The sequence below is a fragment of the Oncorhynchus keta genome, chromosome 11 (genome assembly GCF_023373465.1).
Source record: "Oncorhynchus keta strain PuntledgeMale-10-30-2019 chromosome 11, Oket_V2, whole genome shotgun sequence".
NCBI lineage: Eukaryota > Metazoa > Chordata > Actinopteri > Salmoniformes > Salmonidae > Oncorhynchus > Oncorhynchus keta.
The window spans coordinates 31,530,031-31,545,678 of record NC_068431.1 but is presented as its reverse complement, the minus strand read 5'-3'; the positions used below and the strand labels follow the sequence as shown (position 1 = coordinate 31,545,678).

The following is a 15,648-nucleotide window of genomic DNA, read 5'->3' as shown; positions in this document are numbered from 1 at the left end:
TTATAACAGCTGTTAGGGGTGTCAGTAACGGAGGGTCAGGGGTGAGAGAAGACACTCTAGAAGACACTTTAGAAGGCCTACGCCATAGCCTACCATAGACTAGATTCTACAGCAGGGATCATCACCGAGATTCAGCCACTGGCCGATTTCTTCTTGTGCGGATGGTCAGGGGGCCGGAACATAATTACAAATCATTTGTAGACTGCAAATTGATCACAAGAAGCCCAAACAGATATAATGTTTGACAAAAACAATAATTTCAAACCTTGCTTACATTTGTATACAATCACATATATCTGTCTAATGACTTGGAGCTGATTTTCTCGTGTTTTTAGTCTTTTATGTCCAACAATAAAATTTAAAAAATGCAATAATTAAAACTATATATAATAATTTGGGCGGGCCAAATAAAATCACCTGCGAGCCGAATTCAGCCCGTGGGCTGCCAGTTGGGGAACCCTGCTCTACAGCAAAAAGGAACCATTGTGTAGCCTAACCACCAGAGGCTGAGGCAGAGAGCTTCAGATGGAACCAAAATGTCTCCGGTCTATCAATGATCTAATATGCTGGTGTTTACATTACAAGCACAAAAACAGCACAGCCAGTCAGTCAGTTCTCTTCACAACACAACAGACAGCAACAACTAGGACAAACGGCAGAAGTCACGGGGAAGGATTGGATTGGTCAGCATAGCAGTCACACAGCAGCATTCTTAACCTACATTGGAGTTTAAGGCACTAAAGGCACTAGAGATTACTCAAGAATGCACACTGCAAGACCCTAATGACAATCTCTACTGCTTAGTTGAGGCTCGGTAAACAAGTATTGTCAACAAAACAATTGACTGAGTCACAACACAAATGTGAACATTCACACCAACATTTTTCCACTGCTCTTTCACACACTTGAGAGAGCTATGCATACTATATGCATATGAGCATATATGGGATGGCAACAAACACTTGAGCCATCCCATGCCTCTACTTAACTATATTTAGAGCCCCAATTGCAGGTATCCTAGCAACTACTAGATAAAATAACTTGTCTTTATAGTATGAGCCAGAGCCATATACACAGTGTACAAAACAGCAGCTTTGCAATTCTTAACACACTCAAACCAGTGTGCCTGGCACCTACTACCATTGCCCGTTCAAAGGCACTTAAATATTTTGTCTTGCATCAATATGGGATCATATCTTTCACCTGGATTCACCTGTCTATGTCATGTTCCTAATGTTTTGTACACTAAATATATATAGGGGCTCCTGAGTAGCGCAGCGGTCTAAGGCACTGCATCTCAGTGCTAGAGGCGTCGTCACTACAAACACCCTGGTTCGAATCCAGGGTGTATCACAACCAGCCGTGATTGGGAGTCCCATTGGGCGGTGCATATTTGGCCCAGCGTTGTCCGGGTTTGGATGGTGTAGGCCATCATTGTAAATAAGAATTTGTTATTAACTAACTTGCAGTTATTAACTAACTTAGTGAAATGAATGTTAATTATTTTTTTAATATATAGAAAGTTAGGAAAAATGTGGTTGAGGGCTCCGGGAGCACCACTTTCTCCTCCATAGCCGTTGATAAGTAATAATTAACGCTTCCGCTGTCACGCCTATTCCCGCTCTAACGTTCGAGGGCGTCAGGCTGCCCTTCATTATGCACACCTGTCAACATCATTACGCGCAGCAGCGCTCACCTGGACTCCTTCCCTTTGTTGATTGCCCTGTCTATAACTGTCTGCTCCCCCGTTTGTTCCCGGTGTCAGTATTTATGTTGTTATGTGTTCATGTCCAGATGCTGTCCTGTCCTGTTTCATGTCCGTATTTCATTAAATGTTCACTCCCTGTACCTGCTACTCGTCTCTACCAGCGTTTGATTCTTACATCCGCGTTGTGCTGTTTATTGCTCATAGTTTTCTAAACCTGTGAATATGTCCAGTGAAAGCGGATATGCAATTTGTTGACACTAAAACATAGTCAAGATTTGGATACACATGATCCTGAAGGCTAATCAATAAAAACGGCTGTTAAATTCGCTGCTCTGTTTTGCTTTTTCACAGCGGTCATTCCAAAGGGAACTGTCGGAGACGACCTCGTATTGTTAAATCAGCAACATTTCAAGAATAAACTTCTATATGGGCGCTAACATGGCAGCCATTCTAAAATTTGACCTAACTCTCTATATATACAGTGCATTCGGAAAGTGTTCAGACCCCTTGACTTTCCACATTTTGTTAGGTTACAGCCTTATTATAAAAGGTATTAAATTGTTTTATCCCTCATCAATCTACACACAATACCCCATAATGATAAAGCACTTTCTTTTGTGCAAATTTATATATAAAAAAAAAAAATTGGAAATATCATATTTACATAAGTATTCAGACCCTTTACTCAGTACTTTGTTGAAGAACCTTTGGCAGTGATTACAACCTCGACTCTTCTTGGGTACGACACTAAAAGCTTGGAACACCTGTATTTGGGGAGTTTCTCCCATTCTTCTCTGCAGATCCTCTCAAGCTCTGTCAGGTTGGATGGGGAGCATTGCTGCATAGCTATTTTCAGGTCTCTCCAGAGATGTTTGATTGGGTTCATGTCTGAGCTCTGGTTGGGCACTTAAGGACATTCAGAGACTTGCTCCGAAGCCATTCCTGAGTTGTCTCGGCTGTGTGCTTAGGGTCGTTGTCCTGTTGGAAGGTGAACCTTTGCCCCAATCTGAGGTCCTGAGCGCATTGGAACAGGTTTTATCAAGGATCTCATTGTACTTTGCTCCGTTCATCTTTGTCTCCCAGTCCCTGCCACTGAAAAACATCCCCACAACACCATGCTTCACCGTAGGAATGGTGCCGGGTTTCCTCTAGACATGACGCTTGGCATTCAGGCCAAGAGTTCAATCTTGGTTTCATTAGACCAGAGAATCTTTTTACTCTTGTTATGATCTGAGAATCCTTAGGTGCCTTTTGGCAAACTCCAAGTGGGCTGTTATGTACCTTTTTACTGAGGAGTGGCTTCTGTCTGACCACTATCACAAAGGCCTGATTGGTGTAGTGTTGCAGAGATGGTTGTCCTTCTGGAAGGTTCTCCCATCTCCACAGATGAACTCCAGAGCTCTGTCAGAGTGACCATCGGGTTCTTGGTCACCTCTCTTCTCCCCCGACTGCTCAGTTTGGCCGGGCAGCCAGCTCTAGGAAGACACTTGGTGGTTCCAAACTTATTCCATTTAAGAATGATGAAGGCCCCGGTGTTCTTGAAGACCAATGCTGCAGACATTTTTTGGTAGATCTGTGCCTTGACACAATCCTGTCTCGGAGTTCCTTCGACCTCATACCACATGTGGACTCCAATCAAGTTGTAAAACAAGGATGATCAATGGAAACAGGATAGACCTGAGCTCAATTTTGAGTCTCATAGCAAAGGGTCTAAATACTTATGTAAATAAGGTATTTCTGTTTTGTATTTTTAATACATTTGTTAAGATTGTTTTTTTTTAAAGGTTTTTGTTTTGTCATTATGGGTTATTGTGTTCAGATTGCTGAGGATTTGTATTTATTTAATTGTAGAATAAGGCTGACACGTAACAAAATGTGGAAAAAGTCAAGTGGTCTGAATACTTTTCTGAAGGCACTGTATACATAGCTAGTTAGGAACATAGAATGAGGAATTAGAATACTAGAATGAACATGAACCATGCAAAGGTCAGCCATGTTGGTCAGGGAGTTGGTCAACCCTGGTTTTCCAGTGCTGTCATAAGATATTGTGTAAAACAATGAATGTGAAGAATTTATCTGCACTGTATGTGTGTTAGCTAGCCAACCACTTTTAGAGGAATGATTTCATAAATGTGTGAAATTAACTGCCAATACACCGACATTCCATTCAAACAATGCACACATACTTTGCAGATAAATTCTTCAAATTCATTGTTTTACACAATATCTCAATCCACAGCCATACACTGGCTCAAATCAGTCAATGATAGGACTTAGACAAGTTGTAGAGACTAAAACCTGTATTTATGACAATATTTTAGGTTGACTATAATTCCATTACACAATTTGTGATACATCACATGCCTTACTTTTATTTTCCTGTATAAGTAAAATTAGGATTATGCCTCTACTGCAATTAATTCTATTTAGACTGGATTTGGATTTCTCCCTGACGGATATGGTTGCCACTTTCACCCCATTCTGAAACTGAGGGTTTATGACATAGTGATTCTATTAAATTACTAGAGGGGCTATGGTTAAGACATCATCCCCAAGACACAGCAGGGCTGAGAGAGACATGGTGGGTTGAACACCAGGCAAGGCAAGGCAGATTAGCATGGCAGAAACAAAGAGACAATAAGTAACAAACAAACACAATACTTAATAAACTCGTTGGGGAAGTGCTCCCGCACTTTGATAAAACTCAAACTTTCATTAAAATGCACATACAAGGTACTGAATTAAAGCTACACTCGATGTGAATCTATCCACCAAGTCAGATTTGTAAAATGCTTTTCGGCGAAAGCATGAGAAGCTATTATCTGATAGCATGTATCCCCCAAAATACTTCAACGTCCCTAACGACAGATTTTGCGATAGCCCGGCGCTACCCAAAACGCTGAAATAAAATATAAAACATTCATTACCGTAGACGAGTTTCTTTCTTGGTACTCCTATATATATCCCATAAACATCCCAGTTGGGTCTTTTTCCCGATTAAATCCGTCATTGTATAGCCAAAATGCCATTTTCTGAAGACCGGTCTAATCCAGGAATATTCCGTTTTCCAAGACGCAACGTCACTTTTTAAAATGACAAAAGGTGCCTATATACTTTCACAAAACACTTCAAACTACTTTCTAAACCAACTTTAGGTATTAATAAACGTTAATTAGCTATACAATTCATCACGGGGCGATTTGTATTCGACAGCAGCTAGTCTGGAAATCAACGGCCATCTTTCCCATTTTAATAACTTCCTGTTGACAAACTGAAACAGGAAAGGGTAAAACGTAATAGAACCAAGGATTAAGTCTGCTCAAAATGCCAGCACTGGCGACATCATGTGGAAGCTGTAGGCGTTTACATTACTGCTTCATGTATTTGCGTTCGTCTTCAACAATACATTGACTGGCGGAGTAATATATTTTTTGTGTTTTTGGAGAACAGTTTTTCGAGGGATTTTTACTGCTAAACGTTGTGTTATAGCCACAGACACGATTTAACCAGTTGTAGAGACTTTAGAGTGTTTTCTATACACACATACTTATCATTTGCATATACTATATTCCAAACATGAGTAGCAGGACTTTGAAATGTTGCGCGATTTTTAACAAAAAAATCGCAGCTTCCTTAAGAGGTTTAGTTAAGGGAAAATGCATGAAATAAATTGGAACGGGATCTGTTGTGTTCAGAGATCTAAAAACGATTATCTTTTAAATTTGATTTCACAACTACCATATGTGCTGTGTAAGCTAACGTTGATTTGTTTTATTTTAAACATAGGCCAACCTTATTTTATCTGTCTCTAACAGGATAATATAATTCAGTGAGATTGAACTTCACCTGACCCTAACCTCTCTCAATGTGTTTGTTTTGCCACTTTAATTCTGTGATGTAGTGTTTACAGGGGTTGCTGACAGCAAGGTTGTGTTTGAGAGCAACTGACTTGCTAACTGTGACACGTTGTGTTTACACACACAGTAAACACTGCACTGCACTCTCACTGCAAACCACATAACAATAACACACTGCTTATTTCCTTTGTGTGGGTAAAGAGACTAGGTATAATATTTCATGTAGATTGTAAAGTTGTTTAAATGTGTGGTGTAAATGTAAGGATGAGTGGGTACCGTTTTAAATATGGTGTTAAAACAGATTTTGATTTAAAAAATATATAAACAGACAAATCTGTCTGCCATCCAACAGAATGGTTTGTTTTGGAGGTAAATTCTGGATGTCAGGGCAGTGATTGTATAAATCCCCAAACTGTACTTAAACCCTCTGAATGGGTTGCACCCTGTTCTTACCTCTGGATGTCTGAGATGAGCCACCAGGCCCAGGACCAGCCGCCCACCACGTAAGTCTTCTCATCGGAGCCACAGCAACCACCTAAGAGCCAGCACAGGCAACATGAGCATCACATTGTAACCACTATAACTGGTAACACCATATAAATAGTACTGTATTCTATTTCTATGGAATGACAGTCAGTGTCATTGCACCACTGACAGTATCATCAACATTAGAGTATTACACTATTAGACCAGTACAATGGTATCAGACCACAGTTTGAAGAGCTGAGGTCCCAGAGAGCAGTAGGTACCTGTCTATGTAAGTGCATTCAGAAAGTATTCAGACCCCTTGACTTTTTCCAAATTTTGTTACAATTACAGCCTTATTCTAAAATTGATTAAATTGTTTTCCCCCCTCATCAATCTACACACAATACACCATAATGACAATGCAAAAACAGGTTTATTGAAATGTTTGAAAACTCATTACAAGTAAAAAACGTAAATATCACATTACACAAGTATTCAGACCTTTTACTCTGTACTTTTGTGCACCTTTGGCAGCGATTACAGCCTTGAGTCTTCTTGGGTGTTACGTTCGTTATAAGGATCGGACCAAGGCGCAGCATAGTATGAGTACATTCTTATTTATTTAAAGAACGAAAACACTGAACAAAATAACAAAACGAAATGTGAAACTATACAAACAAGTGCTGACAGGCAACTACACATAGACAAGATCCCTCAAACAACAAAGGGAAATGGCTACCTAAATATGATCCCTCTGGCTCTTCTTTGGTAGGCCTACAAAACCTCTAAACATACAAAAAACCCTAGACAATACAAAAACTAGTGTACCCACCCTAGTCACGCCCTGACCTAACCTAAATATAAAGAAAACAGAGATATCTAAGGTCAGGGCGTGACATTGGGTATGACGCTAAAAGCTTTCTAACATATTTTCTCATTTTCAGTTTGAATACTGTCACTAAAAAGCCACAGTAATCCTTACAAAAAGTAGCTGTTTGATATTTCACCGTAACATTTTGGAATGTTCATTCAAATCGTTCAACTGAAATGGTTTCTCTGGCAACATGTTCATTGCAAACAGAAGCCTTGTTGAACTCGCCTCAGGCTTAGAGCCTCTAACCCTGGGAATTTGACTGGTAAACTCAGGGTACACTCACAATGGCTGCCTGGTATTGTGATGCAATAATTTCCATGGTAATGTAGAACGTTCTTTCAAATGATGTTGCATATTTTTTCAATTCTATATATTTTTTGCGTACCGTTTTCCCCCTTTTTCTCCCCAATTGGTAGTTGCAGTCTTGTCCCATCACTGCAACTCCAGTACGGACTCGGGAGAGCCGAAGGTCGAGAGCCATGCGTCCTCCGAAACACGACCCTGCCAAGCCGGCACTGCTCGCTTAACTCGGAAGCCAGCCACACCAATGTGTCGGAGGAAACTCTGTACAACTGTCGATCATGTCAGCGTGCAATGCACCTGGCCCGCCACAGGAGTCGCGAGAGTGCGATGGGACAAGGACATCCCGGCCGGCCAAATACTCCCCAAACCTGGAAGACCCTGGACCAAATGTGTGCCGCCTCATGGGTCTCCCGGTCGCGGGCGGCTGCGTTACAGCCCGGAATCGAATCCAGATCTGCAGTGACGCCTCAAGCACTGGCACTCGGGAGGCCCCCATTCAAATTATGTTAACTAATGTGGCTCATGCAATGGAATGTATTTTTTGTAATGTCAGTTGAATTGAGTCAACAAATCACACCACATATTGATGGGTACACTTTCTGCTTTTACTTCCTCCTTCTTCTTCAGTATCATGGAGTTCGCACATTTTGTTTGTGCATGTCAACAACCTACTGTGCGGGGAGCGTGTGGTTGATCACACTACATTTTGTGACACAAAAATAAAAAGGAGGATAAAAAATAAATAGATGGCCATTTTCCATGAAGAAAAACTGATGGGACTTGCTTTAACTCTTTAAAAGTATTTTTGTGATAGTGGTAAAAGTTTGAAAGTTTAACTTGACTATTTAAAGCAGTGGTCACCGACTGGTCTATCGTTAAGGAATTCCTAGTCGATCACTAAGCATTTCTGTTAAAAAAACAACGATAAAGCCTGTTGGCAGTAGGTGCACTTGATTTAGTAGCCATTTTGTGTGTCTGACGGTATAATTCCTCCTACTCGGCAGGCCAAGAGAGCAAATCAAGTGCACCTGGCCAATTAGATAGCTAAGCTCACCGTGTTTGCACAGTCTCCTCAAGCCATAGACCGTAAAAGGAAGCCTTGAATGCACAGAAAAGTTGATACTGTGAGATTATGACTAGAGAGAGACTCAAAGAATACAGCAAATAGCTGCTGTTTTTATGAGTAAGTTCATGTTTAAGTTGTTATTCAGCACTGTCAACACATTTGTTAGCCACTGCAGCTGTAATGAATGAGTATTGCAAAATGTTCCGATAAGCTTGCGTTGTTATTATTAGTGGTTTGTCTCTTTTTTTAAATCAAGGAAAATGTCACTTTCTCTGGTCATATAACAACATGTAACAACATGAACAACATGAATTGGTGCATGAGGCAGAAACATTTTCTCAGCATAGGGAGTGAGAGTGGAGGGACGGTGAGTCGGGTGAGAGGCAGCCTCACCACTGCTCCCTGCCCTCAGACTGATGCAGGCAGGGCCTAAAATGTACTTTTTTGCATATAAGCCACTCATTTTTTAAAAATCAAGCAGCTTACCTGATTTTTTCCCAGCTGAAATATTTTCTTGCCATAAATACACTTAAAAACACAGAAAAAATGGACGATTTTGCTTATTAATGTTTCTAAAAGAATAAATGTATTATTAATAATAAGCAATGTGGTATATATTGGTCAATTGAATTTAATACTCTGTGACCCGAGTCTTTTAACCAAACATTTTCAGCTGCCCCTTTTAAGGTTACGTTAGTAACAGGTACACTCCAGTAGTTTTGTGTGCCTGTTAGAATCTCACTAATTGAGGCCAATGATGTCTCTTTTTGCAAACAGTGGAAGCAAACTCAAACATTGAAAAGCAACATAGGTTGTGAACAAAACAATGTAAATAGCCAAGAAACACAAGGACAAAGTCTCACTAAAGTAGACTTTCTAGTAAACGTTTATGCCTGTGCGCATTGCTTCTAAAAATGAATCTTTCAGCACTTCACTCACAGTGCTCACAGCCCCTCAGACAGGCAGTATTTCTGTGTGAGGTGGGATAGCTATAACATTAGGATTCTAACTTCTTTGTGGATTATCAGATATGAAACAAAGTTGCAGAAATACTTTGAAAATAGCTACTGCAGCATTTATTTAGCTATAAATCACAACTTGCATTTGTGCCCATACTTGACTATTTATGAAATGCTCGCACTCTAGAGCCCTGAGTGTGACCACCCGCCAATGTGGCTGATGAATTAGACATTCTTACCCACATTGGCGAGTGTTAATTATAGACCCTGGATGCAGGCCATCAGTCCAGTAAAAAAATAGCAAATTATTAAGCTCACTCAGCTGTGCCTCTCAAGTAAAACAATAAATGATTTATTACCAGTGTGATCATATACCTAAAATGTTAAAATATAATTTCAAAATGGTCTGAGAAGAACAACATTGGCAGGGCATTTCAAGCATAGCCCTACACACGCAATAACATCTGCTAAAAATGTGTATGTGAACAAAAATATTTGATTTGATATGAAGACCACCTTTACTCCACACACAGAGATGCATACAAAGCTTTCCCCTGCCCTCGAGTTGGCAAATCTGACCATAATTCTATCCTCCTGATCCCTGCTTACAAGAAAAAACTAAAGCAGGAAGTACCAGTGACTTGCTTAATACGGAAGTGGTCAGATGACGCCGATGCTACCGGACGTTTTTGCTAGCACAGACTGGAATATGTTCTGGGATTCATCCAATGGCATTGAGGAGTATACCACAGTCATTGGCTTCATCAATAAGTGCATCGGCGACGTCATCCCCTAGGTGACCGTATGTACATTTCAAAACCAGAAGCCATTGCTTACAGGCAACATCCGCATCGAGCTAAAGGCTAGAGCTGCCGATTTCAAGGAGCGGGACACTAATCCAGACACTTACAAGAAATCCAGCTATCCCCTTAGACGAACCATTAAACAAGCAAAGTGTCAAAACAGGATTAAGATTGAATCCTACTACACTGGCTCAGATGCTCGTCGGATGTGGCAGGGCTTGAAAATTATTAAGGACTACAAAGGGAAACCCAAATGTGAGCTGCCCAATGACAGGAGCCTACCAGACGAGCTAAATGCCGTTTGTGTTCGCTTCGAGGCAAACAACACTGAAGCATGCACGAGCACCAGCTGTTCTGGATGACTGTGTGATAACGCTCTCGGTAGCCGATGTGAGCAAGACCTTTAAACAGGTCAACATTCACAAAGCCGCGGGGCCAGACAGATTACCTGGACGTGTACTCAAAGCATGCACTGACCAACTGGCAAGTGTTTTCACTGTCCTTTTCAATCTCTACCTGACCGAGTCCGTAATACCTACATGTTTCAAGCAGACCACCATAGTCCCTGTGCCAAAGGAAGCGAAGGTAACCTGGCTAAATTATTAGCGCCCCGCAGCACTCACATCGGTAGCCACGACGTGCTTTCAAAGGCTGGTCATGGCTCACATCAACAACATCCTGCCTGATATCCTAGACCCACTCCAATTCGCATACCGCCCCAACAGATCCGCAGATAACGCAATCTCAATCAGACTCCACACTGCCCTTTACCTCCTTTTCATTGACTACAGCTCAGCGTTCAACACCATAGTGCCCACGAAGCTCATCACTAAGCTAAAGACCCTGGAACAAAACACCTCCCTCTGCAACTGGATCCTGGACTTCCTGACGGGCCGCCCCAAGGTGGTAAGGGTAGGCAACAACACATCTGCCACGCTGATCCTCAACACTGGGGCCCGTCAGGGGTGTGTACTTAGTCCCCTCCTGTACTCCCTGTTCACCCACGACTGCGTGGCCAAACACGACTCCAACACCATCATTAAGTTTGCTGACGACAACAGTGGTAGGCCTGATCACCAACAACGATAAGACAGCCTACAGGGAGGAGGTCAGAGAACTGGCAGTGTGGTGCGAGGACAACACATCCTCTTCCTCAATGTGAGCAAGACAAAGGAGCTGATCGTAGACTACAGGAGAAGGCAGGGCGTACAGGCCCCCATTAACATTGACGGGGCAGGAGTGGAGCGGGTCAAGAGTTTCAAGTTCCTTGGTGTTCACATCACCAACAAACTATCATGATCCAAATACACCAAGGCAGTCGTGAAGAGGGCATGACAAAACCTTTTCCCCCTCAGGAGACTGAAAAGATTTGGCATAGGTCCCCAGATCCTCCAAAGTTCTACAGCTGCACCATCGGGAGAATCCTGACACGTTGCATCACCGCCTGGTATGGCAACTGCACGGCATCTGACTGTAAGGCGCTACAGAGGGTAGTGCGAACAGCCCAGTACATCACTGGGGCCAAGCTTCCTGCCATCCAGGACCTATATAATAGGCGTGTCAGAGGAAATCCCATAAAATTGTCAGAGACTCCAGACACCCAAGTCATAGACTGTTTTCTCTGCTACCGCACTGCAAGCAGTACCGGATCGCCATGTCTAGCTTCTATCCCCAAGCCACAAGACTGCTGAACAATTAATAAAATGGCCACCGGACTATTTACACCCCCCCCAACATTGGCTTTATACAGTGGGGCAAAAAAGTATTTAGTCAGCCACCAATTGTTCATGTTCTCCCACTTAAAAAGATGAGAGGCCTGTAATTTTCATCATAGGTACACTTCAACTATGAAAGACAAAATTAGATTTTTTCCCCCCCAGAAAATCACATTGTAGGATTTTTAATTAATTTATTTGCAAATTATGGTGGAAAATAAGTATTTGGTCAATAACAAAAGTTTATTATTTCCAGTGAGTCAGAAGTTTACATTCACTCAATTAGTATTTGGTAGCATTGCCTTAAAATTGCTTAACTAGGGTCAAACGTCTCAGGTAGCCTTCCACAAGCATACCAAAATAATTTGGGTGAATTTTGGCCCATTCCTCCGGACAGGGCTGGTGTAACTGAGTCAGTTTTGTAGGCTTCCTTGCTCGCACACACTTTTTCAGTTCTGCCCACAAATTTTCTATAGGTTTGAGGTCAGAGCTTTGTGATGGCCACTCCAATACCTTGACTTTGTTGTCCTTAAGCCATTTTGCCACAACTTTGGAAGTATGCTTGGGGTCATTGTCCATTTGGAAGAACCATTTTGTGACCAAGCTTTAACTTCCTGACTGATGTCTTGAGATCTTGCTTCAATATATCCATATAAATCTCCTACCTCATGATGCCATCCATTTTGTGAAGTGCACCAGTCCCTCCTGCAGCAAAGCACCCCCACAGCATTATGCTGCCACCCCCATGCTTCACGGTTGGGATGGAGTTCTTGGGCTTGCAAGCCTCCCCCTTTTTCTTCCAAACATAATGATGGTCATTATGGCCAAACAGTTCTATCAGACCAGAGGACATTTCTCCAAAAAGTACAATCTCTTTTATGGTGGTTTTGGAGCAGTGGCTTCGTCCTTGCTGAGCGGCCAACAGGTTATGTCAATATAGGACTTGTTTTACTGTGGATATAGATACTTTTGTATCTGTTTCCTCCAGCAACTTCACAAGGTCCTTTGCTGTTGTTCTGGGATTGATTTGCACTTTTCCCACCAAAGTACGTTAATCTCTAGGAGACAGAATGCATCTCCTTCCTGAGCGGTATGACTGCTGCGTGGTCCCATGGTGTTTATACTTGCGTACTATTGTTTGTACAGATGAATGTGGTACCTTCAGGCATTTGAAAATTGCTCCCAAGAAGAACCAGACTTGTGGAGGTCTACAATTTGTTTTCTGAGGTCTTGGCTGATTTCTTTTGATTTTCCCATGATGTCAAGCAAAGAGGCGCTGAGTTTGAAGGTAGGCCTCGAAATACATCCACATGTACCCCTCCAATTGACTCAAATGATGTCAATTAGCCTATCAGAAGCTTCTAAAGACATTACATAATTTTAAGGAATTTTCCAAGCTGTTTAAAGGCATAGTCAACTTAGTATATGTAAACTTCTGACCCACTGGAATTGTGATACAGTGAGTTATAAGTGAAATACTCTGTCTGTAAACAATTGTTGGAAAAATGACATGTAAAGTAGATGTCCTAACCGACTTGCCAAAACTATAGTTTGTTGACAAGAAATGTGTGGGATCGTTGAAAAACGAGTTTTAATGACTCCAACCTAAGTGTATGTAAACTTCTGACTTCAACTGTATGTATGGTTTTGAAAACCGTTATATTAGTGGTAGTGTCTGCAGTTGTAATGTGATGACTGGTTATAGTTGAAAAAGTAGGTGGATGAAAAGTTAGGATAGCCTGAACATATGAAAATTGGTTTGCTGTATCTCGCTTGAACGGTCAAGAATTACTGTTGGTTATTTTATGCAAATGCTCTCAAATGTATTTAGTTATAGTTCATAAAAGGGTTAAAGAATTTGATAGCCTGAATGTTTTAAAGTTGGTCTTTTAGCTTAATGGACCAAGGAGAGGGACCATTTTCAATTGCTACCTCTGTATTCCTATGGTTCTCATTCAAACCATGTTCATTTACGCACATTTTAAATGGTTACAGTAATAAAAATGACAATATATAGTTTTCCTTTTTTCCCGCAAGCAATCTACAGTGGCTTCGAAAGTATTCAACCCCGTTGCCATTTTTCCTGTTTTGTTGCCTTACAACCTGGAATTAAAATAGATTTTTTTGGGGGTGTGCCATTTGATTTACACAACATGCCTATCACTTTGAAGATGCAACATATTTTTGTGTGTGTAACAAACAAGAAATAAGACAAAAAAACAGAAAACTTGAGCATGCATAACTATTCACCCCCCCCAAAGTCAATACCTTGAAGAGCCACCTTTTTACAGCAATTACAGGTGTACGTCTCTTGGGAAATGTCTCTATAAGCTTGGCACATCTAGCCACTGGGATTTTTGCCCATTCTTCAAGGCAAAACTACTCCAGCTCCTTCAAGTTGGATGGGTTCCGCTGATGTACAGCAATCTTTAAGTCATACCACAGATTCTCAATTGGATTTAGGTCTGGGCTTTGACTCGGCCATTCCAAGACATTTAAATATTTCCCCTTAAACCACTCAAGTGTTGCTTTAGCAGTATGCTTAGGGTCATTGTCCTGCTGGAAGATGAACCTCCTTCCCAGTCTCAAATCTCTGGAGTCTGACTTATTGGGAGACTGGTCAGAACGGTAGTTGTCCGGAAAAAGTTTGGTAAATGTGTTAATGCAGTTACTTAAATAACTGTATCCTTAGATCCGTAGTGGATAGTTTTGTTTCTTTGCCAGATTGAAATAGTAGAGAAGTAGACAAAAATGTCATACCCTCTAACCTTTTGTCTAACTTGTTCGGAAAATGGTCGAAAGTTGATGCTGTTACTTAAACAGCTGTAATGTTTGATTGGTACCAGATGATTCTGTTATAATTTCAGATTTGAATAGCAGAGTAGAAGAAGATTTCTGTTGGAGACCCCTGGTTTACACGTTATAAAGTTTGAATGTCGTTTCTAGCTTAAACGGTATAAGAGGTGTTGTGTGAAGAAGAATAAGAAGAAGTATGACGAAGATTTAAAGTTGGGAAGTCCTACCTAAATACAATTGCACCATTAACTAACCCTACACCTATATTCTACTATTTTTTTAAACACCCCATTCCACTACTTTGACCCTAACTGACAGCCTGGGAGGACAGGATTCTTTCATTCTACACAGCTTGTAAATCTTCTGCAGTAAAACCTTGTACACCCAAGTACTTCTCTGCAGCTGCCACCACAACGTCTATTTTCTGTGATAACCATGGCACTGAATGCTAAGAAGCCAACCTTACTGAAGCACAAATTTGTATCACTCTGTACTGGCCTAGGCCTACCCTTGACTCATCATCCTCTACTCCCTTCACTGCCTCGGCAAATGAAACCTTCTGTTCTACTCTGACCCTGGCAACCTCAACCTGTCTCTCGCACCGGGCACTTCTGATCCCCAGCAATATTGGCACCCCCATAATTGACACACAGTTTATTCCACCGATACTACAAATTCCTTTGTGCCATGCCCTCCTGCACACTTCTCACATCTCAGAATCTCCCTCCTTCACAACACGACCATAAGCTTGGCATCTGAAACGCCTTAGTGGGTTTGGCACAAAAGCTCTCACGGGATAACTGACATATCCTAACATGAGTTTCAAAACTCAAGAGGACAGACAACGTCTTCTCAGTTTCACCACGCTTGCAACCGGCTGGCCAATAACCGTCATCCAAAATTCCATGACCGTCACAGCCTTAGTTTTAGGCCTTTATGTGTAAACACTTGTCTGTCACAACAAGCCTCCTGTAGACCACAAACTAAAACATTGTCTCTAAAAACTTCCCCTGACACTTTCACTTCAACAGTTGCTCCACATACAGAAGGCTACACCACCAACAAACCACAATTGATGGTGTTGGTGACATTTCTAGTA

General features: G+C 41.5%; 1 protein-coding gene across 3 annotated transcripts in view; it reads right to left on the bottom strand.

The window, feature by feature from the left end:
* Positions 1–15,648, bottom strand: part of LOC118390064 (flotillin-2a-like) — a 37,500-nt gene that overhangs the window by 12,187 nt on the left and 9,665 nt on the right. For 2 of the 3 annotated variants that reach the window (XM_035780238.2, XM_035780237.2), the window contains exon 2: positions 6,019–6,100. In XM_035780238.2, coding sequence (XP_035636131.1) covers positions 6,019–6,100 — 82 coding nt within the window. Of the gene's footprint in view, positions 1–4,635; positions 4,969–6,018; positions 6,101–15,648 lie in introns of those variants that run through there. The other variant, XM_035780239.2, reaches the window with a different exon arrangement.